Raw genomic sequence first — 24,557 nt, 5'->3', positions numbered from 1 at the left:
GTAAACCGGAAGGCTGTTCCACAGCCTAGGGCCGGTGTGGTGAACAATTGAGTCTGATTGAAGAGATGAGTCCCAGGGGGGTAATCGAGCTCTCGAATAGCATACCACCCCCGGGGGCCGCCATTGGCTAACAAGCCATCACCTGCTGTTAGCAATCCATTGACTCCCATTCATTTTGGCGTCACTTTGACAGCGAATAACTTTACATCTGAGGCGTTTAAAGACTCCATTTGTCCATTGTTTATTTCTTAAGAAACACGACAATGTATAAAAGGCTCCATTACCTTGTATCTTACGTTATGGCCCTGTAGAAGCAGTTTTTGAAAAAGTAGGCTAACGATTGCGTCATAACAACGCGACTCTCTGGAAATTACCGTATAGACAGGAGGAGAAGCTCGTAGTCAATCGGGGGGACGTGGAGGCATAAAGTCCGATAAAGTCAAGAGAGAAGCCCATAGAGAATCATAAAGTTGCTCCTGCTTCTAGCTCATGGACAGCTCCTACTCACACTCTCCGTCTCTGCAAGTTTCGGAAGGGAATGATTCAGATTTCTCTCGGCACAGCTACTAGAAGACAGACGGATTGCTCACGTCACATCCACGTCGTCAAGCTCAGTTTGAGTCTGAGCAGTACGCTCAGCCATCAGGAAGTGAGTGCTTCTAATGTGCTTCACTTTTCTCCGTTGAAACCTATGGGGTCGCTGTGTCCAGTTTATATACTGCCTATGATGAGTCCGAGCTAAGGACCCCATTAGTATGACAGTAGTATGCCTGATCTAAATCTGTTCTCGCCATAACTTGTAGCTAACGTGAGCTGTTTTAGTGTTATTATGTGGTAGCTTTATGTAAATGCTATATACAAGGTAAGATAAAATTGAATTGTATATTGTATATGTAAATTGTATATATTCTATAGCTAATATTTAAAATCTCTCAAGTTGTGTCAATAGCAGAGGAGAAAGACCGCAAAATTTAAAAATACGACTATTATTGTGTCACGAAATGTAGTTTTAAGAGTTTCTCATTCGAGAATGTAGTTGTTTGAAGCTCAAATATGTTGTTTATTTATATTTTAAAAAAACAAAAAAACACTAACAACGAGAAATGTTTAATTTCACAATCTATAGCTTCGGTTAAAGGGATACTCCACTTTTTTTTGGAAATAGGCTCATTTTACAACTCCCCCAGAGTTAAACAGTTGAGTTTTACCGTTTTCGAATCCATTCAGCCGAACTCCGGGTATGGCGGTACCACTTTTAGCATAGCTTAGCATAGATAAATGTATCGGACAAGACCATTAGCATCTCTCTCAAAAAAAATGACCAAAGAGTTTCGATATTGTTCCTATTTAAAACTTGACTCTTCTGTAGTTACATTGTGTACTAAGACCGACGGAAAATGAAATGTTGCGATTTTCTAGGCTGATATGGCTAGAAACTATACTCTCATTCCTGCATAATAATCAAGAAACTTTACTGCCGTACCATGAGTCCAGCAGACGTAATGATATGACGCAGTGCCTGAAAAGTCCCCTGCTCGGTAACTTCCAACGTGACTGGGACTAAGTTTGTCTAACCTACTGTATTAGACCTAATACATTAATGACTCGTTATAACGTAGTACAAACGTCTTCTATAATAAAGTGATTTTGTATGATTTGTAACCAGGCACTAAAGCGATTACTCATAAAACGTGCTTTTAACCAATCGGATTGCTTGGGTCCTAAGCTCGGACTCATCTCTTCAGTAAGACTCATTTGTTCACCATGAGTCGAGGGACTTCCGGTAATGGCGGAGCAGCGCTCAGTCGCAACCACAGAGCGGCTTGCTTAATAACAGTCTTCTGGCCTCCCAACTTTGCTTTTAACGACGGTGGAACTACATTATTGTTGTCGGTAACGTTTTTACACCATATTATGTCCGAACAAAAACAGAATAGGAAACAGAAACGTAAAGGCAGAGCTCAAGCGCTGAAGCTAACAGACCACAACTACGTTGCTAGCCAAAAAGAAAACAACGGCGGGAAAATGGATGACGACTTCTCAACGGACTCGGGGGTTGTAACACCGGTTGGTAGCCCCTCTTCCAGCCCTGCCTTAAAAGTAAAAAGGAAAGAAAGGAGCGACTTGTCTCTAGAAGATCTTCAGGTTTAACATTCTGGCTGCAGTTAACCAGAGAGCTCATAACCTGGAACTGATGGTAAGAGACAACAAGTCAGACATCGAAGAGCTGAAAACCTCCCTTAATTTTGCCTTCGTCGAAATTGAAGCTTTGAAAAATGAAAACAAAAAGTTATCTGAGCTTTTGCAACAGTCATGAAAAAACTATAAAAAACATGGAAATTCGGCTCACTGAGACTGAAAGATACAGGCGGAGATGGGCTCTAAGGCTGTATGGGCTACCAGAGGAAAGGGAGGAAAATGTAAAAAGAAAGGTGATAGACATTTGTCAGCAAATAGCCCCTAACCAAATTATGAGTCAAGCCATCGATGTCGTGGGAAGGAGGGATGCCGGCAACACAGGGGTTGCTATTCTCACTCATAAATTTAAAGGAAAGGTTCTTAATACTGTAAGGGATACCGATGGGATGGTTACTATTACCTGTTTGGAAGATGCATTTTTTATTTTAGGCAACATCTATGGGTACTGCTCACTCTCACAAAATTCAAAATTATTGGAAGAACTGGACTCTGTATTAAATGAGTTGATGTCTAAATATCCTGTAGCTAAAGTAATTTTGGGCGGTGACTTTAATATAGTTATGGATAACCAGTTAGACAGGTGCCCACCAAAACTAACTCCAAATTAAAAAAAAAAAATAATTGACTTGAATTGAATTGATATATGGAGAGAAAAAAAAAAAAGACATAGTTGAAAACATACACTTGGAGCAATAGAAGCCACACGCTATACAGTCCAGGATAGATTGTCATGCACTGTTTCTCCTGCTGTTCTGACAGATCATAAGGGCATTTTTTTTAGCTATTCAGGTCAGCAAGGAACAAAGAGGGAGATCCTCTAGCGGTTACTGGAAATTAAATAATTATCTATCTCATGAAGAGCTAAAAATGAAAATAGAACTCCTTATCTCAGAACAATGGGAGGCTGCTAGAAAAGGGAATCATTTTGGGACATTGTGGGAACTTCTCAAATATAAAATTAGAGGCGTCTGCTCGGGTTATGGCAAGATATTGGCACACAAAAAGAAAAATTTAACTTACACGCTAATCAACAATATTAACAAACTTACTGAAAAAGAGCATTTGAGCCAAAAAGATAATATAATGCTTTATTAGACTTACAAAACCAACTAGATATTTTATATGAGAACAAAGCAAAAGGAGCTTTTATAAGGTCACGTAGGAATTGGATGGAACAGGGTGAGAAAAACAGTAGATATTTATTTAACATGGAAAAAAAGAAGAAATGAAATCAATTCTATAAGAAAACTTTAGAAAAGATAAGCGAGGACAGTAAAGAGATATCAAACTATATAAGTGCTTTTTATGAAAAACTTTACTCAAGAGATATTAATCTCAAAGATCCAAAGGAAATCTTTAGCTTGATTAACTCACCTAACTGTGTGGATGTAGCCTGGAAATCCAGACCTAAATCTAAAAGATTAATGGTCTGGCGTCGACTAATGAAAATCTTCCAGCTCGAGGGGCGGCACCAAGCGTGCATTTGAAACTCTCACTGCACGCAATAGTATAACACTACGACCAATCACAACAATAAACCCCATACGCTTAGCTACCAGCGGAGCTAACTGGTAGATTAGACTCTTACCGTATCCGGTCGGCAAAACAGCAAAAACGTCCTTCTTGCAAAGGAACGATTTGAGCGGCATCTTCTGTTCCTGTTTTAGATAAAAAGCCAAGTCTAACTCGTTCATTGTAGCGGCCAAAGCCGTTTCAAACAACTGGTGTTCATCCATAGTCATCTTGCAATGTTTACTAATGACTTCAGCGCTGTCGTCATCTGTTTAGCTCACCTCTGGCCCGCCTATATCAGATAACCCGATGTGATTGGTGCAGCTCAGTTCGAGGGGCATATTTAATGAGCATCATTACTAGACACCAGAGTAAACTGAGCAAATTCAACTTGTGCTCTCGCGAGAACTCTGGATTGCCAGGGTAGTGTGGATGCAGAATATAATAAAAACTGCTGCCAGGACATAACTCTTGAGGAGATTATTTGGGGAATAACTCAATTAAAGAACAATAAATCACCAGGCTGTGATGGCCTGACCTCTGAGATGTATAAATGTTTCTCTGAGTCACTAGGTAAATTTCTTCTGGCTGTCTTCAAAGAATCTCTTGACAGAGGGGAGCTTCCTCCTTCTCTGAGGCAAGGTGTCATATCACTTATTCCAAAACCTCACATTGACTCTCTCAATTGGCGTCCCATTACATTGCTAAATAATGACTATAAGATTCTAGCTTCTATCTTAGCAAAACATCTCAAATCTAAATGACACACTTTAATTGATGAATGCCAATCTGGTTTCATGAAAGATCGTCACATAGCCAATAACATTTGCTTAGTTTTGGATCTGATTGAATACAAAGACTTTCTAGATGATGAACACCTTATTTTATTCTTAGACTTTCAAAAAGCCTTTGACACGGTAAGCCACAAATTTATTTTTGACACTTAAAACTTTTTTAATTTTGGTAAGAATTTTATTAATGCTGTAAAAACTCTGTACATGGGAGGAAACAGTTGTGTTAAATTGGCTAATGGAACCTCTTCAAGATTTTACATTAACAAAGGTATCTGCCAAGGCTGCCCCACCTCGCCTCTTCTATTGTTGATTGTGGCTCAAATTCTCTGTGATTTAATTCACAAGAGTTCATTCAAAGGAATTACATTAAATGAAAGAGAAATAAAAATCTCACAGCTGGCGGATGACACAACCCTGTTTCTAAAAAATGAATCCCAAATAGGAGTTGCACTAAATGTTGTAAACCAATTTTGAAAAAATCTAAATCTTTCAAAATGTGAGCTGTTTTCTCTTAAAAATAAGCATTTGGGTCAAATATGTGGCATAAATATAAATAATTTAGTAACTTATCTTGGAATAAAAATCAGTCATAATTATTACTACACGACTCGATTATTAATAAAAAGTTTGACTCTTGGCTTGCAAGAGATATATCTATATCTGGCAGGGTTCTTCTTTCTAAAGCAGAAAGCATATTTATTTACATCAATAGAAATACCCAAGTTACAATGTGCCAATCTAGACAAACTATTATAAAACTTTATATGGAGGAACTAAGAAGCCCCATAAAATCAGGAAAAACATCTTGATTAATAAAATTGAGGACGAGGGTTTATGGGTAATTGACTTCTCACTTTTCAATGAGATATTAAAAATCAACTAGATTAAAAGTTTTTTGAGAAATCCAAACAGTTTGTGGAACATTGTGCCAAACTTTATCTTTGAAAAACTTGGTAAAATCACATTACTTCAGTGCCCATCCATCAACAGACTGCCAGTCAAACTGTCAAACTTCCATAAACAGGCTCTAACTTGTTGGTCACTTCTATACAAACACAATTTCTCCCCTCACAAATGTTTTATCTGGAACAACATGAACATCATATATAGAAACAAGACTCTCTTTATTGAAAACTGGTTTAAACATGATATTCTACTGGTATCCAAATTATTAAATAACTCAAATCAAATTTTAACTTATGACGACTTCACACATAAATTTAATTTCCATCCTCCAAGAAAATAATTTGATATTGTAACCAGAGCTATACTGTACCCCATGGGATCATCACCCTACTTAGAGATGAGACGGATTTTGATCAAATTAATATATCTTTCTCCAGCAGTGTTTCAATAAATGGTCTATCTTTTCTAGACAGAAAAGTCAACAACAAAGTAATAAAAAACCTTTTATGTGCAAAATCTATCCCTGCCTCCAGATACAAATGGTCCCCCTTGTATGAAAATATTAATTGGAATAGAGCATGGAGTAACCCACATACATTTTTAATTACAAACAAAGTAAAAGAAATATCATTTAAAATTATTCACCATTATTACCCCATAACAAGATTATTTCGAGGTTTAGCCCTACTGTAGACGAAAAATGCAGCTTCTGCTCTCTGGAAACGGAAACATTAGACCATTTGTTATATCTGTTCACATAGCTCTTCTCTGTGGAATGATATACAATGTTTCATTAATGGACACTTTGGCTTAAACATACATTTATATCTAATTTTGACATCTTTTACTTTTCTGACTCAAACTCCTCTGTACAATATATAGTCAACTTATTAATTTTGCTTGGAAAATTATTTATTCATAAATCTAAATTTATGAAGAACAAACCTCTTTTCAATGTTTTTAAACTTGACTTAAAATTATATAGACTGCATCTCTGGATTAGATGGTAAATCAGCATCAAAATGTATGCAATACTTATCTAAGTTAACTTTATAATTAATTTAACTGATATTTACTGTCTGATACTCTGGCTGTGTACTTTTATGTTGTTTATAATTTTTATACAGATTATGTGTTACTTGTATGATATTTGTCTCAATTCTCTATTGGCTGATGTGTATTTATTTATTTATTTATTTATTTTTATTCCTTATGAAAACATGAACTGTATCTAAATGATTTTTGTTTTACAAGATCAATTTCTTTTTTCGGCAAATTGTAACAAATGTTTTATGCAATAAAATAATAAAATAAATAAAAAAAGAGGGTTGCCCTGGGCTGCACGAGCTCTGATGACGACACAGCTGTTCCACGATTGGCCGGATTCACCACATGACAACGATCACGTGTTTCGTGTTTATTCGAACACCTTTAGTTCCTCTAAAGCTCACAAATCAGTTGTTTTTTTTATAACAGTAAACACTCTTTTCATGTAGTTGCGATGTTATATTGTGTCATGTTTATCAAATAAAAACTGATTAAAAAAATATAGACTCCACTTCATTGATAGTAGCTAATGTTGAACTTTATTCTTGTTCAAACAGACGCTGTATGAAGCAGTACATAAAGTATTGAATGAAAATGTCTCTGAAACATCTGTGTAAATATTGCATTTATTTCACTTCAGCTGTGGTAAAGTATGCAAACACCACGTGAGCGGTCACTACGGGAACCAGAAAGTGTCCGACTTCAAGTCAAGTCCATCTTCCATCTTCATCCTCCCCGCCTGCACGCGGATACTCTCGCCGATCGGTTACATCCAGCCGCAGCCGATGTCGAAACACCTAAAGAGTGTACATGCCCAGACATGTAACCAAGTTGCTAAATTCTGCGGCAGTTTTGTAGTGATTTCCATGCTGATCTGGTCCAATTTCTAGCGGATTTTTGTTCATACTGTGTGCGTACATCTTACACGTATTTAATTCGCGTCACAACACTTCGCGTTGTAGTGTGGACCGTGAAAACCTATTGTGCCTGCTATGTGCTATTCACTTTCACACAGTTGCTAAATATGTTACTTTGCACACTCTTCATATCACAGTCCTGCAAATATGACTGAATTTACTCACATTGCTGTCCTGCGGCAAAACATGAGAGCAGTTTTAGACCAAACATGGTGACTGAGTGCGACCTGGCAGTGAATGGTGAGATATTTTGCTAAATAAATTTATCCTGCCAGAAGAATTGCACAATAACTTTATTAACTTTATTATTTATTTTTCTGTCTATATAATCTCAGTGAGCTTCTGTGAGGGTTTACGTTTGCGCAGTAAGATGAATGTAGCGTTTTACGACGTTTCAGTGTGGATGAGAAACTTTCTGGAAAATGCTTGAAAACGCTAGTGTGGATGAGGAGGGTTTTTTAAACGAAAACGCCATTTTCAAATGTGTTCGAATTAATGTAGATGTAGTTAGGATTTAGACAAACAAAAAAACAAACTCTGACTAACGACAACAGACGCTGGACATGTTTTAGTCTGTGCAGTGTGAATTGGCCTTAACCCCTCTTCCAGAAGCAACTATAGTCTTCCCAGCAGGAATGGGTAGTTTGAGACCCAGTGTCGACACACGTCTCGAGTTTTTGACGTACTGGTGCATCGAAACAGTGTTCCAGTGTGGTGAACAAATAAGTCCTACTCAAGGGGGTAATGTTTCAGAAAAAACTGAAGCTTCCCCGGGGGCCGCCATTGATTAGCAGACCCTCACCTGCTGTTAGCATTCCATTGACTCCCATTCATTTTTGAGTCACTTTGTCAGCGAATAACTTTACATCTGAGGCGTTTAAAGACTCCATTTGTCCATTATTTATTTCTAAAGAAACACGAAAATGTATAAAAGGCTCCATTACCTTGTATCTTACGTTATGGCCCCATAGAAGCAGTTTTTGTAAAAATAGGCTAACGATTGCGTCATAACCACGCGACTCTCTGTCGCACAGTAGAGAAATTAAATTATGGACAGGAGGAGAAGCTCGCGGGCAATCGGGGGAACGTGGAGGCAAAATGACAAAATAATTCATCAGAATACTTAGCAAAAGTGTCTCCTGCTCCTAGCTCATGGACAGCTCCTACTCACACTCTCCGTCTCTGCAAGTTTCGGAAGGGAATGATTCAGATTTCTCTTGGCACAGCTTTTAGAAGACAGACGGGTTGCTCACGTCACATCTACGTCGTCAAGCTCAGTTTGAGTCTGAGCAGTACGCTCAGCCATCAGGAAGTGAGTGCTTCTAATTGACTTCACTTTTCTCCGTTGAATCCAATGGGATCGCTGTGTCCATTTCTTTTACCGTCTGTGGTCCTACTGAAGAGATGAGTCCGAGCTTAGGACCCAACCAATCCGATTGGTTCAAAGCACGCTTTATGGGTAATCGCTTTAGTGCCTGGTTACAAATCATACAAAATCACTTTATTATAGAAGACGTTTGTACTACGTTATAACGAGTCGTTAATGTATTTTAACTTGTCATATACTAGTATTTAATATACTAGTATTTAACCGAAGCTATAGTTTGTGAAATTAAACATTTCTCGTTGTTAGTGTGTTTTTTAGTTAGCTTTGATAGTAGCATAGCATACAGCTAAGGTTATCCGATGATCGTGCTAGCTGAGCTTTACCTGAGCTTATACTGCCCTGATACTGCCTTAACGTATTCACAGCAATTCATAATGCAATTATAATTATGTCATAGATTTTAAATATTAGCTATAGGATATATACAATTTACATATACAATATACAATTTAATTTAATCTTACCTTGCATATAGCAGCGGGATTTAGCATTCTACATAAAGCTACCACATAATAAAACTAAAACAGCTCACGTTAAACAGATTTAGATCAGGCATACTACTGGCATACTAATGGGGTCCTTAGCTCGGACTCATCTCTTTAATAGGACTCATTTGTTCACCACACCAGAGCATCGCTTGAAATGAGGCTATCACGTGACCGGTGGAAATAAAGCTTCGTTACCTCACTGAAACGTCAGGCCGGGCTCAAATACAAAGCATGTCGATTGTGCTGTCCCATACCCATTTAGTGCAATATTATTATTATATCGGTCATGCCTGTATGAATAGCTTTATTTAACATGGTGTATTGTTGTTATTCTTGAATAAAACATGTAATTGCTGTTGTATTTGTGTTTCTTGAAAATGTGCATGTTTGTGTTGTTTTGTAAGGAACACACAAAAAGTGGTGCAATGAAAATTCACATATTCCTAATTTATTGGCCTAGAGGGTGAAAAGACACAAGTTTGATGCGAGTAAAAATGAAGAAAAGAAAGTCTTTATTGTCATTGTATTGTGCAAAATACAATGAAATTAGAAAAACTCTATCACTACACACACACACACCACCATCTTGCTAATGACATATATGCTTATTAAATAGACAAATAAACCTTACAATGACATCCCAATGGACAAAGCATTGAATGACACAGTTGGTGTAGGACTTTTTACTGACCACCAGATGGCGAAGTAGAGTGTTGTGTCAAAAGCACCAACACAGTTTGTTGTAAAAGCCTCACAAAAGCCTTGTTCGGTACATCTCTACTTTCAGGCCAGGCTCAACCCTGCTTCGCTTCAGTGTGTGTGTGAAAAAGCTTCAGGTCGATCGCTGCTGGCTTGGCCTGTGGGTCTCCTCAGGCATCCATACGTCTGGCTTTCCAGGCATATATCAGCATGGGTGTCTTTTATGTGTTGTTCATTGGCATTTAGTTGCTCATCTCCACTATGTTGTGCATCACCATTCAGTGTTGACATTTCCATTTCCGTTGTGTTCTGTTCTATTTGCAGCGCGTTTCTGTATTTGGTTGTGTTGTGAGTATTTGGAGCACACATGTGTTGTGAAACTGATGAAGATGTTTTCTTAATTTGCGGGTGTTTTTTCTATTTGCATGTGTTTTCTTCAGTTGCAGCGCGTTGAGCTCTCTCGGCCACCGTAATAAGAGATTGAATAAACTTCCACAAAACTGAGACCTGCAGCAAAACAAAATGTTTAAATTGTTTTAACATCATTAAATGTGTTCTGTTATAGTCTGAGCAAATCTGAGTGGAGACCCAGATGCAGTGATTTGGCTGAAACTGTAACAAACCAGACGAGACCAGTTAACTCAACACTAATCAATTATCCTCATCATTTCAGTTCACTCCATAATTTAAAAAAGAAAAACGATCTATCTAAATAAATATATCAAACATAATGGCCCATTGTACATACATGACTATGTTATGAATTAGCATGTAGTGGTTAAAAGGAAATTATGACCTGTGCTGTCTCTTGCTTTAGATTAGCAATAATTTTCATTCACATGGTTCCCTAAGAGATGAATGGCGAATCAGTAGACAGAAATTCTTTATTACAATTCAAATATTTATGTCGTGATATGATGCTGGCCCACATCAACGATGTATTTAACGTGTTTAATGAGATAACATATTGATACTCTGCTGACCGAAGATAAGGGCCACAGACAGACTCAGAGACTCCGGATGATGTTCGTGTGCTTCAAGCTGCCCAAAACAACAGCTGTACGAAAGCCTCCTAACGCTCATCACTGATGCTGATTTCATTGAAGTCTCTTTTAGACTGTTTTCTGAGCACACACATTATGCGTTCATGCTTTTATCAACTGTTCCATTAAAACTATCCATCAGATTTGAACATGGCTTTTCCCCGCGGCTGATGCTCGTCTTTGATTTGGTCTGACGAAGGCAAAAGTAACGTTTCCTCTTCGCGTTTTTGAGTCTCTAATGAAAGCCCAGAACCTCTGCTTGGTGTTCACTTAGTTTTGATTGTGACAAACTAGTTAACAGCTCCAGTTTTGCCCCAAATGTAAGAGAAGAAAACACAAGCGTCAGCGAGCAGCAGACACCGAGCGGGGCAGGTTGAGTCTACGAGGTTCTCATGTGTCATTTAAAGACCGCAGCGCCGCTCGAGCGCTTTTCATTCATTGCTGAAACCAGACAGTTTTTCCGATCACAGAGAGAGAGAGAGAGAGAGAGAGAGAGAGAGAGAGAGAGAGAGAGAGAGAGAGAGAGAGAGAGAGAGAGAGAGAGAGAGAGAGAGAGAGAGAGAGAGAGAGAGAGAGAGAGAGAGAGAGAGAGAGAGAGAGAGAGAGAGAGAGAGAGAGAGAGAGAGAGAGAGAGAGAGAGAGAGAGAGAGAGAGAGAGAGAGAGAGAGAGAGAGAGAGAGAGAGAGAGAGAGAGAGAGAGAGAGAGATGGCAGAAACCGCCCCGGCCCCCGCTGCTGCCGCCCCGGCCAAAGCGCCCAAGAAGAAGTCCGCTGTGAAAGCCGAGAGAGAGAGAGAGAGAGAGATGGCAGAAACCGCCCCGGCCCCCGCTGCTGCCGCCCCGGCCAAAGCGCCCAAGAAGAAGTCCGCTGTGAAAGCCAAGAAAGCAGGTCCAGGCGTCGGCGACCTCATCGTCAAGGCTGTGTCTGCATCCAAGGAGAGGAGCGGTGTGTCCCTCGCCGCCCTGAAGAAAGCGCTCGCTGCCGGTGGATACGATGTGGAGAAGAACAACTCCCGCGTCAAGATCGCCATCAAGAGCCTGGTGACTAAAGGCACCCTGGTTCAGGTCAAAGGAACCGGCGCCTCGGGCTCCTTCAAACTCAACAAGCAGCAAGCCGAGACCAAGAAGAAGCCAGCGAAGAAAGCGGCTCCTAAAGCCAAGAAGCCCGCAGCCAAGAAACCCGCTGCCGCCAAGAAGCCCAAAACTGCAGCAGCAAAGAAGCCCGCCGCTAAGAAATCCCCGAAGAAGGTGAAGAAACCCGCCGCTAAGAAGGCAACGAAGAGCCCCAAGAAGGCCAAGAAACCAGCGACTCCTAAGAAAGCAGCCAAGAGCCCAAAAAAGGCAAAGGCAGCCAAACCCAAAACGGCGAAACCTAAAGCAGCAAAACCTAAAGCCGCCAAGCCTAAAAAGGCAGCTCCCAAGAAGAAATAAATCTAACGTTACTGTTTGTTTCTCAACGGCTCTTTTCAGAGCCAACCACTGACTCCGAGTAAAGAGCAAAACTCATGTATTTGAATGAATAGTTAATTCTGGAATCAAACAGCAACTCGGAATTTAGGTAAAACTCAAGTACATCATTTTTATTCGTAATAAACTGATTGAAAATGGCCAAAAAGCTTGTTAGATTTCAAAGCAAACAGTCACAGTACGACTCAAGGATGTTGATTAACAATACATATTATAATTTATACACAAACCATTATGCTGGAGAAATGTGGCAATTCAAACAACCCCACAAACAATAATGGCAGTGATAAAATTATAATATTACATTGAGGGTAATAATCTGGTCAGTGAAACCGTATCAGATGTTGACTATACAATTGTACAATATACAATGTGAACAAGTATAGTGTGTGAAATGTATAGCACTTTTGGTAGGGTCAGCGTACAATATCCATTGTACTTATTTGAATTTTCTATCAAACATATCGGTGATTTAATGTCTTCTGTCTAGTCAATACTTGTGATCATTCCTAAAAGGGGGTTGGGTTTTTGAGGGAAGTTCAGTGATTGGTTTGAAACTTATAACAGTCTAAACCAATGGGCGACTGGCACTCTTGTTTAAAGCTAGTATGAGCCATCACTGATGATCTTCTTTATTCTGTTAACTTTGTCGGAGTGTTCTGTTTTAGTTTTTGATTTTAATAATGAGTGGAAGAGGTAAAACCGGGGGAAAGGCTCGCGCTAAGGCCAAGAGTCGCTCTTCCAGGGCGGGACTGCAGTTCCCCGTCGGCCGTGTTCACAGGCTTCTCCGCAAAGGCAACTATGCCCAGCGCGTCGGTGCCGGAGCTCCGGTGTATTTGGCCGCTGTGCTCGAGTATCTGACCGCTGAGATCCTGGAGTTGGCTGGAAACGCCGCTCGGGACAACAAGAAGACCCGCATCATTCCTCGACACCTGCAGCTGGCGGTGCGCAATGACGAGGAGCTGAACAAGCTTCTGGGTGGCGTGACCATCGCTCAGGGTGGTGTGTTGCCCAACATTCAGGCCGTGCTGCTGCCCAAGAAGACCGAGAAGCCCGCGAAGGCCAAGTAGACTGACCGAAGCTTCTCTTCAAACCAAAGGCTCTTTTAAGAGCCACCCAATTTCTCCAAGAAAGAGTGTTTTCATTTACCCGGTTTTTATTTGATTTTCTATTAAAGTCCCTTCGATAAAACGAATAATAAAGTTGTTGCAGAATGCACATTAATTGACTAGTTATTGTAATACACAATGCTGACCAAAAAAAACCCCACAGGTCGAAGTTTGTTTGTCTGAGATTCCATTATACATGTTTTCAGTGAAGCTATTTATTTCATTTCTTAAAATTTGAATAGAAACACATGGTCCCCCAATATTTTTTTGAACTAACCACTACACTTTGTGGGGGTTTAATGAGGGCGTTATGAAAATGTAGTTTTATTGGCATTGCTAAAAACATTTAAGCTGATATATTGATAAAAATAAATGTAAGAAATGTAATGTATATCGTGATGATATAAGTATCACTTGTGTAAGTTTTTTACTACATTATTTCCACAAGTCCACCTGTACGTCCACTTAGTTTTTAAGACACATTCAAAATCACCTATTTTGTTTTACAAATTTAAAACTGATTTCGCCTCATCTAGTTTTGTGGATACAGAGAAAAAGCAAAGTACGTTTGGGCGGGAACCTCAAACTGACGTCACTTGTTTGAAAACAGCAATTGGCCAACTGTCATTTACAGACGCCAGACAATAACCAATCAAATGCATCTGAAGCAAAGCCATCCAATGAGCGCATGGCAGCCCTGGGCTTAAATACGCGCTGTGTTCTAGCGAACTATTAATTTCTTCGTTTTGTTTACAGTAACAACTGATCTTCTGAGATACAATGGCGAGAACTAAGCAGACCGCTCGTAAGTCCACCGGAGGTAAAGCCCCGAGGAAGCAGCTGGCCACTAAAGCTGCCCGTAAGAGCGCACCCGCTACCGGTGGCGTTAAGAAGCCTCATCGCTACAGGCCCGGTACCGTGGCGCTGAGAGAGATTCGCCGTTACCAGAAATCCACTGAACTGCTGATTCGCAAACTGCCCTTCCAGCGCCTGGTGAGAGAAATCGCTCAAGATTTCAAGACTGATCTGCGCTTCCAGAGCTCGGCTGTCATGGCCCTGCAGGAGGCGAGCGAGGCTTATTTGGTGGGTCTGTTTGAGGACACCAACTTGTGCGCCATCCACGCCAAGAGAGTCACCATCATGCCCAAAGACATCCAGCTGGCCCGCCGCATCCGCGGAGAGCGCGCTTAAATCCACAGCAGAAACAGTCATACAAACACAAAGGCTCTTTTAAGAGCCACATCATTAACTCATTGAAAGATGATTTCTATATTAAGGTGTTCTGAAAACGGAGCTTCATATGCCACGATGGTCTTATAAAAAGCTATTTTTATGTATTACTTAAATCTAAAGGAAACTTAAGGAAAGGAACGGTGGTTTTAGTGTTATGCTACTATAGTTAATACACCATTTGTATGTTTACATGTACTGTCATTAACCCTCGTCCTCTCTTTACCTGTAACAAATCCTTCCATCGCTGGTCAAAATGACTGAAGCCCTACAGATATACAGAATTCAACCCCATTAAACTTATGTCATGTCTTTTTTATATAATTTGTCTATTTTTAATACATTAAGGGTTTTTATATATTATATAGTTATTAATATTACTTAAATTCTACTTATTTCCACTAGTATAAGGCATCAAAAGACTGACCTCGACTTGGTAATGCGTAACTGGTGACGTTTACTAGAACCGCCCATGAATGTGGTTTCAACTAGGTCCGCTAGCTGACTATAAACTCCTCTTCCCCAGTAGTTTTACTATTATCTGCTGTTGTGGATTGAAGAATATACAGTCATGTCTGGAAGAGGAAAAGGCGGGAAAGGACTCGGGAAAGGAGGCGCTAAGCGTCACCGAAAGGTTCTTCGCGATAATATCCAGGGAATCACTAAACCCGCTATTCGGCGTCTTGCTCGACGTGGCGGCGTCAAGCGTATTTCTGGCCTGATCTATGAAGAGACTCGCGGTGTGTTGAAGGTGTTTCTGGAGAACGTCATTCGTGATGCTGTGACTTACACTGAACACGCCAAGAGAAAGACCGTCACCGCCATGGATGTTGTGTACGCGCTGAAGCGACAGGGACGCACTCTGTACGGATTCGGGGGTTAAGGGATCCACGAAGAAGAAAAACCCAACGGCTCTTTTAAGAGCCACCCACATTTACACACAAAGAACAAGTTTCTACTAGATGCTGAAATATTTTATTTTATTTTTTTTTATTATTTTTTTTGTAATAAAGTTAATTCATGATTGTGATCGATTGCCTTAAATGTTTTCTTAAACAAGTAAAAAATAATTAACTTAATATTTTTACTGTTACTCAAACGAGTGTGCTTCGCAGTTAAACTTGTTTTAAAGAGTTTTGGGTGTTCGTGTTGTGCAATAATTTGTAATGTAGTTCACTAACGCTTGTTCTTACATTTGTATTCATGTCTATAAAAGTACAGTATATTCTTTATTCTCTACTGTAGTGGATATTATAGTTTAGTGTATATCTCTGACACAATACATGGGTCCTGTAAAGAGCACATTCAGGGCTTTCCAGAGATACCAAATGTTTTGAGGATATTTCACCATGACAACAACTTCTGCTTGGTCTTTAAACGTGACTGGCATTAATTTAGTGATATAATTTAGCACTCTTATGTAAATAAAATATTTCATATTATTTAAATCAGACTCGTTTTCAAATTGTCATAAATCAACATCTCAGGAAAATATATGGAGTTTTGGGAGATGAATGTGAATAGGGAAGGAAATTAGGCAATATATCAATATTCCTATGAAATATAGGCTAATATATTATTATGAAAATGTTGACAAATTAATAAATGAAAAATACCTAATAAAAAAAAAAACTTTTTCTGGATCTCAATATGCGTATCTTTCAAAGATTCCAGAGTATTATGAAATTATAGTGAATTCATGGAGTTTACATCGAGTATTAATACATTGTGCTGTTTCTGCTTCTAAATAAACGTTAAAATAATATAATCCTCTGCAAACCTCGTTAAAAAATGGAAATTATTCACAATATTTCACTTATTCATTCGGGAAAAAATGCGGGAAAATGAAACAAAGGAATGGAGTCGATGTGGGGGATGGTGTTTATAGATGGGCGTGATTAATTTTTTTAAGCTTCTGATTGGTCCGCCTACAAGTCAGTGAATGTGTAATATGGCCAATGAGGTCACTCTATGGGGTGAAGACTCACAATCACAGAGACTCGTTCTTCCCTTTTGAAATTAGCATAGAGCAGCGCATAAAGCCCGCCTGCAGTGAATCAGCTTTATTGTTCTTTCAGTTTCTCTGACTGAATCATCATGCCTGAACCAGCGAAATCCGCACCCAAGAAGGGCTCGAAGAAGGCCGTCGCTAAAACCGCCGGCAAGGGCGGAAAGAAGCGCAGAAAGTCCAGGAAGGAGAGCTACGCGATCTACGTGTACAAAGTCCTGAAGCAGGTTCATCCCGACACCGGGATCTCCTCCAAGGCGATGGGAATTATGAACTCTTTCGTCAACGACATCTTCGAGCGCATCGCCGGTGAAGCGTCTCGTCTCGCTCACTACAACAAGCGCTCCACCATCACATCGAGAGAGATCCAGACCGCCGTGCGTCTGCTGCTGCCCGGAGAGCTGGCCAAACACGCCGTGTCTGAGGGCACAAAGGCTGTGACCAAATACACCAGCTCCAAGTAGAGTCCGCTCAACACACAACACAAAGGCTCTTTTAAGAGCCACACATATTGTCTGTGAAAGAGTTTTGATCATACACTGTTTTCTCATACCAAAGTAAAAGCTATTATCCGTCCTTCTGTGTTTATGCTGTTAAGCATCAGGTTTAGAAGATGAACAGTGTGATCAGACTGAGTATCATTTATTATGAGCTTAATAATGAAACCATTATGACACTTTATTATTATTTTTTTTTTTTGTTGTCTACCCTTTTTTAATTCAATTGCTTGTTCTGTGTATGTTCTAATTAATTGACCAAAGTAATTTGATTATAATCTTGATCAGAGGCAAGTATTGCTGGTTCAACTCTTTCTGAGTGTTTGAGTCTGTTATAAACTGCTGTCAAATACATTTATTTAGTTTGTCCCCGAGTGTCTTTAAAGTTAAACTGTCAACAAAGAATTTGAATGATGAAATGCTTTCAAATTATTTAATTACAGACACTAAATATATAAAGATGTATTATTAAATTATGACTGAAACATTAAGACATTGTTTTTGAAATAGATGATGGTTTACAAATGTGAAAAAACAAGAAAAACACCATGAAAATGCTTAATTTCAACAGTTATTCATTTGTACAGAATAAAACTATGTTATGAATGATTAATAATACTCAAACAAGCGAACTAGAACAAGCAACAGTATCATTGTCAAGCTTTCACTGTTGAAGAACAGACTAACAGCATGAGGTTATGACAAATATAAAGCTTATAAGAACGAACGACAATATTTTCAAACCATGTTAAAGGACAAATAAATGCTGACAGAACATTCAAACGTGGACAGAATTAACTCTTTAACATCAGATTTAAGTTTCTTCCTCTGTTACGGCGTACTGACTTTGGTCTTCAGCAGATGAAACTGAAATACACCAAAAAATTGATTGCTTCAGTGAGGAGAGAGAGAGAGAGAGAGAGAGAGAGAGAGATCAGACAGTAGTTTTACCTCTCGCTCTGTAACATTTGTAAAGCAGCACGACTGTCGCTAGCAGATACGGAGAAGCGGCCAGAAGAGAACTGAGGATTTTGAGGACAGAAATCTGACCTGAAAAACAGAAACAAAACCTTCATATTGTTCAAACCTTTTTGAATTTCTTTCTTGTGTGGAAAATAAAAGATATTTTGAGTGTGACAGCATTTACCCAGAACTAACTAACGTTCTGTCAAGATTCTCTCAAAGTTATGAACAAACGTTCTTCCTTCCAGTAACGTTAATAAAATGTATGTTCAAAGTTATCTGGTTTTTAATAATGTTTTCAAAACATTAGCACAAAAATGTATACTTTTTTTTTTTATGTTTTAGTTGGACGTTCATCGAACATTTTTTAAAGGGGTCATATAATGGTACAAGTCTTTAGAAAACAAAAACCCGGGGTCAGTTATTCACTTTATGTATGCGTGTATGTAGCCTATGGTAGGCCTCATTACAACAACACTGTTTTTGAGCTGGTAGGAAAGATTAGGCTATAGCTATGCTTCACATAAGGGTAGACCCAATGGCTCTGGGTAGACCTAGCGTTTGCAGCTAAAACAGAAATATTAGCTCTATTAACTCCCTTGTCCTTAAAAAAAATCTCTACTATTCATGATCTAGAAAATATACAGCATATTATTTAGCGTTTGAGTTTTGATAAATCATCTTCTTGCTGTAGCAGATGACTTAAGCAATCTAAAATGGTTTTAGCCAAATAACAGGTCTGGATCTGTGAGTCCATCTTTTTTCCTACATTACGACAACAAAAGCACTTGAACACAACACACTGATAAATACCAGTTCACAAGTGGAAAATATCTTTTCCATAGCACCTGAAGGCTCCATATGACATAACAGTGAAGAAAAAACTAGTGGTTTATGCTGTTGTTTTCTATTGGTGGATCTCATGCGAGTGACATGTTGACCCGCTCTTATCATCAGAGAAGAGAAGAGATGCTGCAAGAGGACTATGTAAGATTATGAAGGAAAATACATATTAGAAAGATGGACTCTGATAAATCATTAATAACAATATTCCATAAAAAAAGCAATTGACATTTTCCTTTCATGGAGACATTAGCCCTCTCACACAAGTGCTTGACAACGTGGCGTCTGTTTTTTTTTGTCTTCTGTCTCTTCCTGTTTCTTTTGTTGACTGTGAAATAATGGCCCGGGCCAGTGTTGCCACGTTGCTATCAAAGCTTTATTAGAGTTGTCAAAAATTACAGACTTCGGTACCAAGTCGGTACTGAAATTTTAGAAAATGTGACGATACCACCATTTCCCTTTAGCATTTTGAGCTTTTGAACGGATTCTTAAACACCTCTGATTGGCCATTGTGTTGACACGCTCAACATATATGTCTCTGATTGGCTATTGTGTTCACACGCTCAACATATATGTCTCTGATTGGCCATTGTGTTCACACGCACAACATGCATGTCTCTGATTGGCTATTGTGTTCACACGCTCAACATATATGTCTCTGATTGGCCATTGTGTTCACACGCACAACATGTATGTCTCTGATTGGCCATTGTGTTGACATGCACAACATCAATGGGACAGTTTATTAAAAAAAATCTAATTCTGAGTCCCACTGAGTGCTCGATAAAAAGTGTCAAAGACCTTGTGTTTTTGAAACGTTGATCATTGTAGCCAATTACAGTCGTTTACGCTTACCTCAACACAATGGCGAATCAGTGACATATATATTGAGCGCGTCAACACATTGGCCAATCAGAGGGGTTTAAGAATCTGTACAACAATGATCAAAATGGCATGATAACAAAATGGCCACTTTTTTTAATTTCAGTACCAACTTGGTACCGAAGTTGGTACTTTTGACAACTCTAAATGACATTTACCTCAAGCATATTGTACGCGTACCCTTGCCTGCATGTAAAAACCAAAGTATACTTCAGTTAATGTACTTTTTCACTTTGCTGCAACCCTTCTGTGATATCATCTTTAAATCAACGTGGGGGTCAATTTGGCATATGTGCTTGCGTTTTGAAGCCCTGATGCTAAACATACGCAGTATGCAGCCTCTTAAATAAATGTAAAGCCTCCTCACAGTGTTTCATTTGTTAAAGAGACCCACCTGAACATCCCACTGTGATTTGTTTGGTCTCTGTCTGTTGACCATTGGAGGCGGTGCAGTTGAACGTCTTGTTTCTGTTGCCACTGAATGACGTGAAAAGAACCAGCGAAGAGTCGTCAGCGTGTCCAGGAATATAGGATCTGCTGAACTCGCCGACAGGCATCCAGGACAGATTCACATTTGGGTGAGACGCAGTGCAATTAAGGGCCACGTGGCACTGTCCGTCTTTGAGATAGTCAAGCATTTTCTGGATTGTTGGTTCCTTGAGTGGTTCTGCATTTGGGGTCAAACATTATATATCAATTATTCAATCTGGCTGAAAGTCATTAGCACTCTTAAAAATAAAGGTTCTCCATTGGTATCTATGGTTCCATGACGAACCTTTACCATCGTTTACTTTCCAATGCCAAAAAGGTTCTTTATAGTGGAAAAAGACTCTTTAGATTGTTAAAATAAATGTGCTACGAATAAATAGTTATTTGAACCCTTGTATGGTGTTCGGGTCTGTAGGACCCATTTTCATTTTTTATCAAAAGAAAAACGATACGATTCATTATTTTTGAACCCTGGAGAACCCACGGGGTCAAATTTGGCCGCTGTTAATTGCTGCTACTAAAATAAAAATTGTCAAATTTAACTTCAAAAGCCCAGTGCCATTTCTGACCCCTGCATAGAGACACCTAGTGGATGAATATTGAACTCACAAGTGCCAGAGTGGTAGTAACATGATGGCTGGCCACATGCTGTTTTGTTGAGCTGGAAACCTACCCAAACAAAATCGTCTTCTCAGCAAACCAGCGGTTGGTAAAATTGTGTATTTTTTGTTAATCTATTTAGTATTAGCTTGCAGAATGCCTAGAAGTATGTTTTATATTATTTTTGGATAAATTAGTGACTCTGAGCTAGTTCAAAAAATGATGGGCCAAAAATGACCCTCTGGGTGTATAGGTTAAAAAAAATGTCGGGTCAAAAATGACCCATTGGTTCTTTGAGTGACTTTGATGGAGAATGGTGACAGTCCTGTATTTGGCTAAAGCATTGACATAATTGGTTGGTAACATAACAGGTGGTTGGTTTTGACATTGGCTGTCATGAGGCCATTATAACTGTGTCATGAATGTTTTTCTTGACCTCAACTACAGTGGTACAAATTTAATTTTTCATTAAAATGTTATAATGGCTTCATGACAGCCAATGTCAAAACCAACCACCTGACAGTTTAATGAAATGTTAACCCATAAAGCTAAGTGGTTTCTTAAGTTTGATAATTAATCTGCTATGTCATGTTTATGACATATTTATGACAGGTTGTGTTGTCTTAGTAAAGTCAAGTTGCCATAACAAAGACATCTCACACAATGTCATATTTGCATTAAAAATGTCATAATTGAGCGAATGACACTTAATGACATTTGTCATAAACATGCATAAAACCTACTTCATATTCATAACATGTGTCATGTCATGATTATGACGGTGTCATGCAAGTCTTATGCACACCCCTTCAAGTAAAGTGTTACCCAGAACACATTTTCAATGAAAACACACTGTACACCCCCCCTACACATTTATATTACACACAGGATGTTCGGGTCCATTGGACCCGGGGCTAATAAAAGTGTGGAAATTGTAGGTCCTGTGTACCTTTACTCTGTCCTCCTCCTGTCAGGGCCTGCTGTTAGTGTGTGTATGTTCTTCTATATGGTTTATGAGGACACAAATGTGTATAATGACATGGGTATTACAACGTAAACATGGTTTATGACGACATCTGTGTCCTTATAAACCAAACGGCTTAAAAAAAAACATGCTAATGGTGTTTTTTGAAATTCAAAAAAGGCCAAAAGTTTTCTGTGATTGGTAGGTTTAGGAGTAGGGTTAGTGATTATACAGTTTGTACATTAGAAAAACCATTACGCCTATGGAGAGTCCCCTTAAACCACATATCCGTGTGTGTGCATGTGAGAGAGAGATTGTGTGTAAGTGTGAAAGTGTGCAAGAGTGAGTTTTGTTTCTACGCCTGCTATTCCCACACAAGTTTGCAATTCTTAAATGTGATCTAACAAAGGTAAAGGGAAACTATTAACCATATATGCTGTTTATATTGCTTGTAATTGGGATGAAGTAAACATCTGTTGAGTATTTTAACATAAATTGTTTGATTATGTTGAATTAAAAACCCAAAAATGCAGCAGGTCCACCAGACCCACGAACACTGGCTGAATAACAAAAATATGAACACCACACAAGGGATATGAACTGAAAGATTCTTTGCGGAATCAATTCTTGTCTTGTGCTTCTATGGCATCACTTTTTGGAACCCATTATTTGTAAGAGTGTTAGTAGATTGTTAGATATAAAACATCTCTCTTACCTCGGACTGAGAGATGAACTTGATTTTTTTCCCGGACATCACTGGAGATGACCAGGGACACAGTGTATATCATGCTGTCCTTCATAGTCAGATTTTGTATTGTTAAATCTCCAGTCCTGGTGTCGAGCTCAACTCGACCCTGATGTGTCCAAAAGCTGTATAAAGTCACCTCGCCATCCTTTAGACACGCAATGTATGTTGTGTTCTTATAAATGGACCACTGAACTTTGGTGAGGTTCCATGATGTGTCTGCACCAGATTTCAAGACGACTGATTGGTCGCAGTAACCAGTAATGGATTCCTCTCTACCGCACACTGCAGAAACGAACACAGATAAGTCCATCAATGTGAACACACGATGTGAGAAGAACATTTTTTTGTTGCTTCACGGAAAAGGGAAACACCCTGTTTCCAATGAAGCAGAATTCAGACTGACTTTATTTCTCACTGAAAGAACAATTTCTAAACAAAAAAATCTTCAACAATCTTGCCCAAAGGACCAAACTATGTAACATCAACTCAACAAACTCTACACAATACAACAATATGAAAGTGAAATCCAGTGAACACACCTTGATGAATACACATGACACAGATTAGCAGGATTCTCCATGGACTCATTGCTCGTTGGCTTGCCGATGTCAAACCTGTTGATTTACATTGACGCTGTTGGCCTTCCTTCCCACCGGCCCTGAGAGAGCGAGTCCTAATCCAGAGCACAGTCGACTGAGACCTTCAGAGTCATTCGACAATACAACACAGAGGAAATGTGGAAGTGTGCAACGCAACACGTGTTTCCTCCCACTTAATAACTTGTGATAACGACACATAACAAGGAGCGTTAAGATAAAGCCATGGGAGTTTTGGTGGACTTTTTTAGTGAAGAAAACCGAGATCATCCCTTCATGCGTAATGGCAGCGTTTTGAAATCAGCCATGACACTAACATGTGCGTTTGTCTTGCATAAAAAACAGGCCTAAAAAAAAAAACCCAGTTGAGACACTTCCTCTTCATCACCCACGTTATTCACAACTTAAATGTTACTGACACCCAACGCCTACTGACTCTTTGATTTTGACCTTTATACATCGCATCAGTCTTCAAACAACATGCTAATTTTTTTTTACAACAATTTAAAACAATTGGCACGATTTACTCACCCTCATGTCGGTCCAAACCTGTGGAACACAAAAGATGTTTTGGAGAACGTGTTTGCAATACAATAACTGTAAATGATATCTGTTGTGCTCATAAAAAAACACAGTACAAACCAGAACTATATGAGGAACCACATCTGAATGTGTGCAAACAAGAGCCGTGGCAAAGAGGAAGATTTTCTGTGAATAATGGCTGGTCGAACATGGATGTTTAAAAAAAACTCAGACATTATCATATGACCAGACTTGGAAGAGCACGAGTCAGATGATGACTCAACACACATTTCGATCAACATGAGGGTGAGTAAATAGTATTTTTTAAAATCCCATTTATTTTTGGCTGAAAACAGACTGCTTTCAGTCATTTCAAGGGCACTCAAAAATGATTAAAAAAAAATAGCTTTAAAATATTGTTAAAGTGGTCATGCACTTTTACAAGTTGATTGTACTGAAATGTGTGTTGGCAGTGCCTGTACACAACCATCATAAAATGATAAAAATCCATCCAGTGTTTTTTTTTATTTTTTTATCTCCTAATATGTCCCCCCCCCCCTCTCAAATCAAGCCGTTCGACCTAGTGACGTCACACGGTTGGACGCCCCTCCCACGATTGTTGATTGACAGCAGCGTTTCAACACAGACC

The 24,557-nt window shown here is 39.1% G+C and overlaps 6 protein-coding genes across 7 annotated transcripts; 5 read left to right on the top strand and 1 right to left on the bottom strand.

Moving 5' to 3' along the window:
* Window positions 1–9,739: 9,739 nt before the first annotated feature.
* On the bottom strand, window positions 9,740–23,909 carry LOC311080163 (uncharacterized protein). 2 transcript variants are annotated; one of them, XM_084109951.1, is made up of 5 exons: window positions 23,330–23,909; window positions 22,758–23,072; window positions 20,384–20,656; window positions 18,253–18,351; window positions 9,740–10,456 (listed from the first exon to the last, which is right to left on the bottom strand). In XM_084109951.1, exons 1-5 carry the CDS (start codon window positions 23,376–23,378, stop codon window positions 10,386–10,388), a joined length of 807 nt encoding a protein of 268 aa, XP_083966077.1. In that variant the 5' UTR covers window positions 23,379–23,909; the 3' UTR covers window positions 9,740–10,385. The 2 variants fall into 2 exon arrangements, with proteins under 2 accessions (XP_083966077.1, XP_083966078.1); XM_084109952.1 differs by lacking the exon at window positions 9,740–10,456 and adding an exon at window positions 17,721–18,168 and having other exon boundaries at window positions 23,330–23,906.
* LOC311080166 (uncharacterized protein) lies at window positions 11,613–12,670 on the top strand. The gene has a single exon (XM_084109960.1). It carries the CDS (start codon window positions 11,699–11,701, stop codon window positions 12,419–12,421), a length of 723 nt encoding a protein of 240 aa, XP_083966086.1. The 5' UTR covers window positions 11,613–11,698; the 3' UTR covers window positions 12,422–12,670.
* Window positions 12,674–14,011, top strand: LOC311080184 (histone H2A-like). The gene has a single exon (XM_084109978.1). It carries the CDS (start codon window positions 13,141–13,143, stop codon window positions 13,525–13,527), a length of 387 nt encoding a protein of 128 aa, XP_083966104.1. The 5' UTR covers window positions 12,674–13,140; the 3' UTR covers window positions 13,528–14,011.
* LOC311080173 (histone H3.2) lies at window positions 14,145–14,870 on the top strand. Its single transcript, XM_084109967.1, has one exon. It carries the CDS (start codon window positions 14,347–14,349, stop codon window positions 14,755–14,757), a length of 411 nt encoding a protein of 136 aa, XP_083966093.1. The 5' UTR covers window positions 14,145–14,346; the 3' UTR covers window positions 14,758–14,870.
* LOC311080208 (histone H4) lies at window positions 15,351–15,832 on the top strand. Its single transcript, XM_084110001.1, has one exon. The coding sequence runs from the start codon at window positions 15,368–15,370 to the stop codon at window positions 15,677–15,679; it is 312 nt and encodes a 103-aa protein (XP_083966127.1). The 5' UTR covers window positions 15,351–15,367; the 3' UTR covers window positions 15,680–15,832.
* LOC311080191 (histone H2B-like) lies at window positions 16,541–17,668 on the top strand. The gene has a single exon (XM_084109985.1). The coding sequence runs from the start codon at window positions 16,894–16,896 to the stop codon at window positions 17,266–17,268; it is 375 nt and encodes a 124-aa protein (XP_083966111.1). The 5' UTR covers window positions 16,541–16,893; the 3' UTR covers window positions 17,269–17,668.
* Window positions 23,910–24,557: the final 648 nt, after the last annotated feature.

This window comes from Abramis brama (genome assembly GCF_963993115.1).
Source record: "Abramis brama genome assembly, chromosome: 3".
Taxonomy (NCBI): Eukaryota; Metazoa; Chordata; class Actinopteri; order Cypriniformes; family Leuciscidae; genus Abramis; species Abramis brama.
Note: the sequence above shows the minus strand (reverse complement) of the source record. Positions and strands in the feature narration are given on the sequence as shown.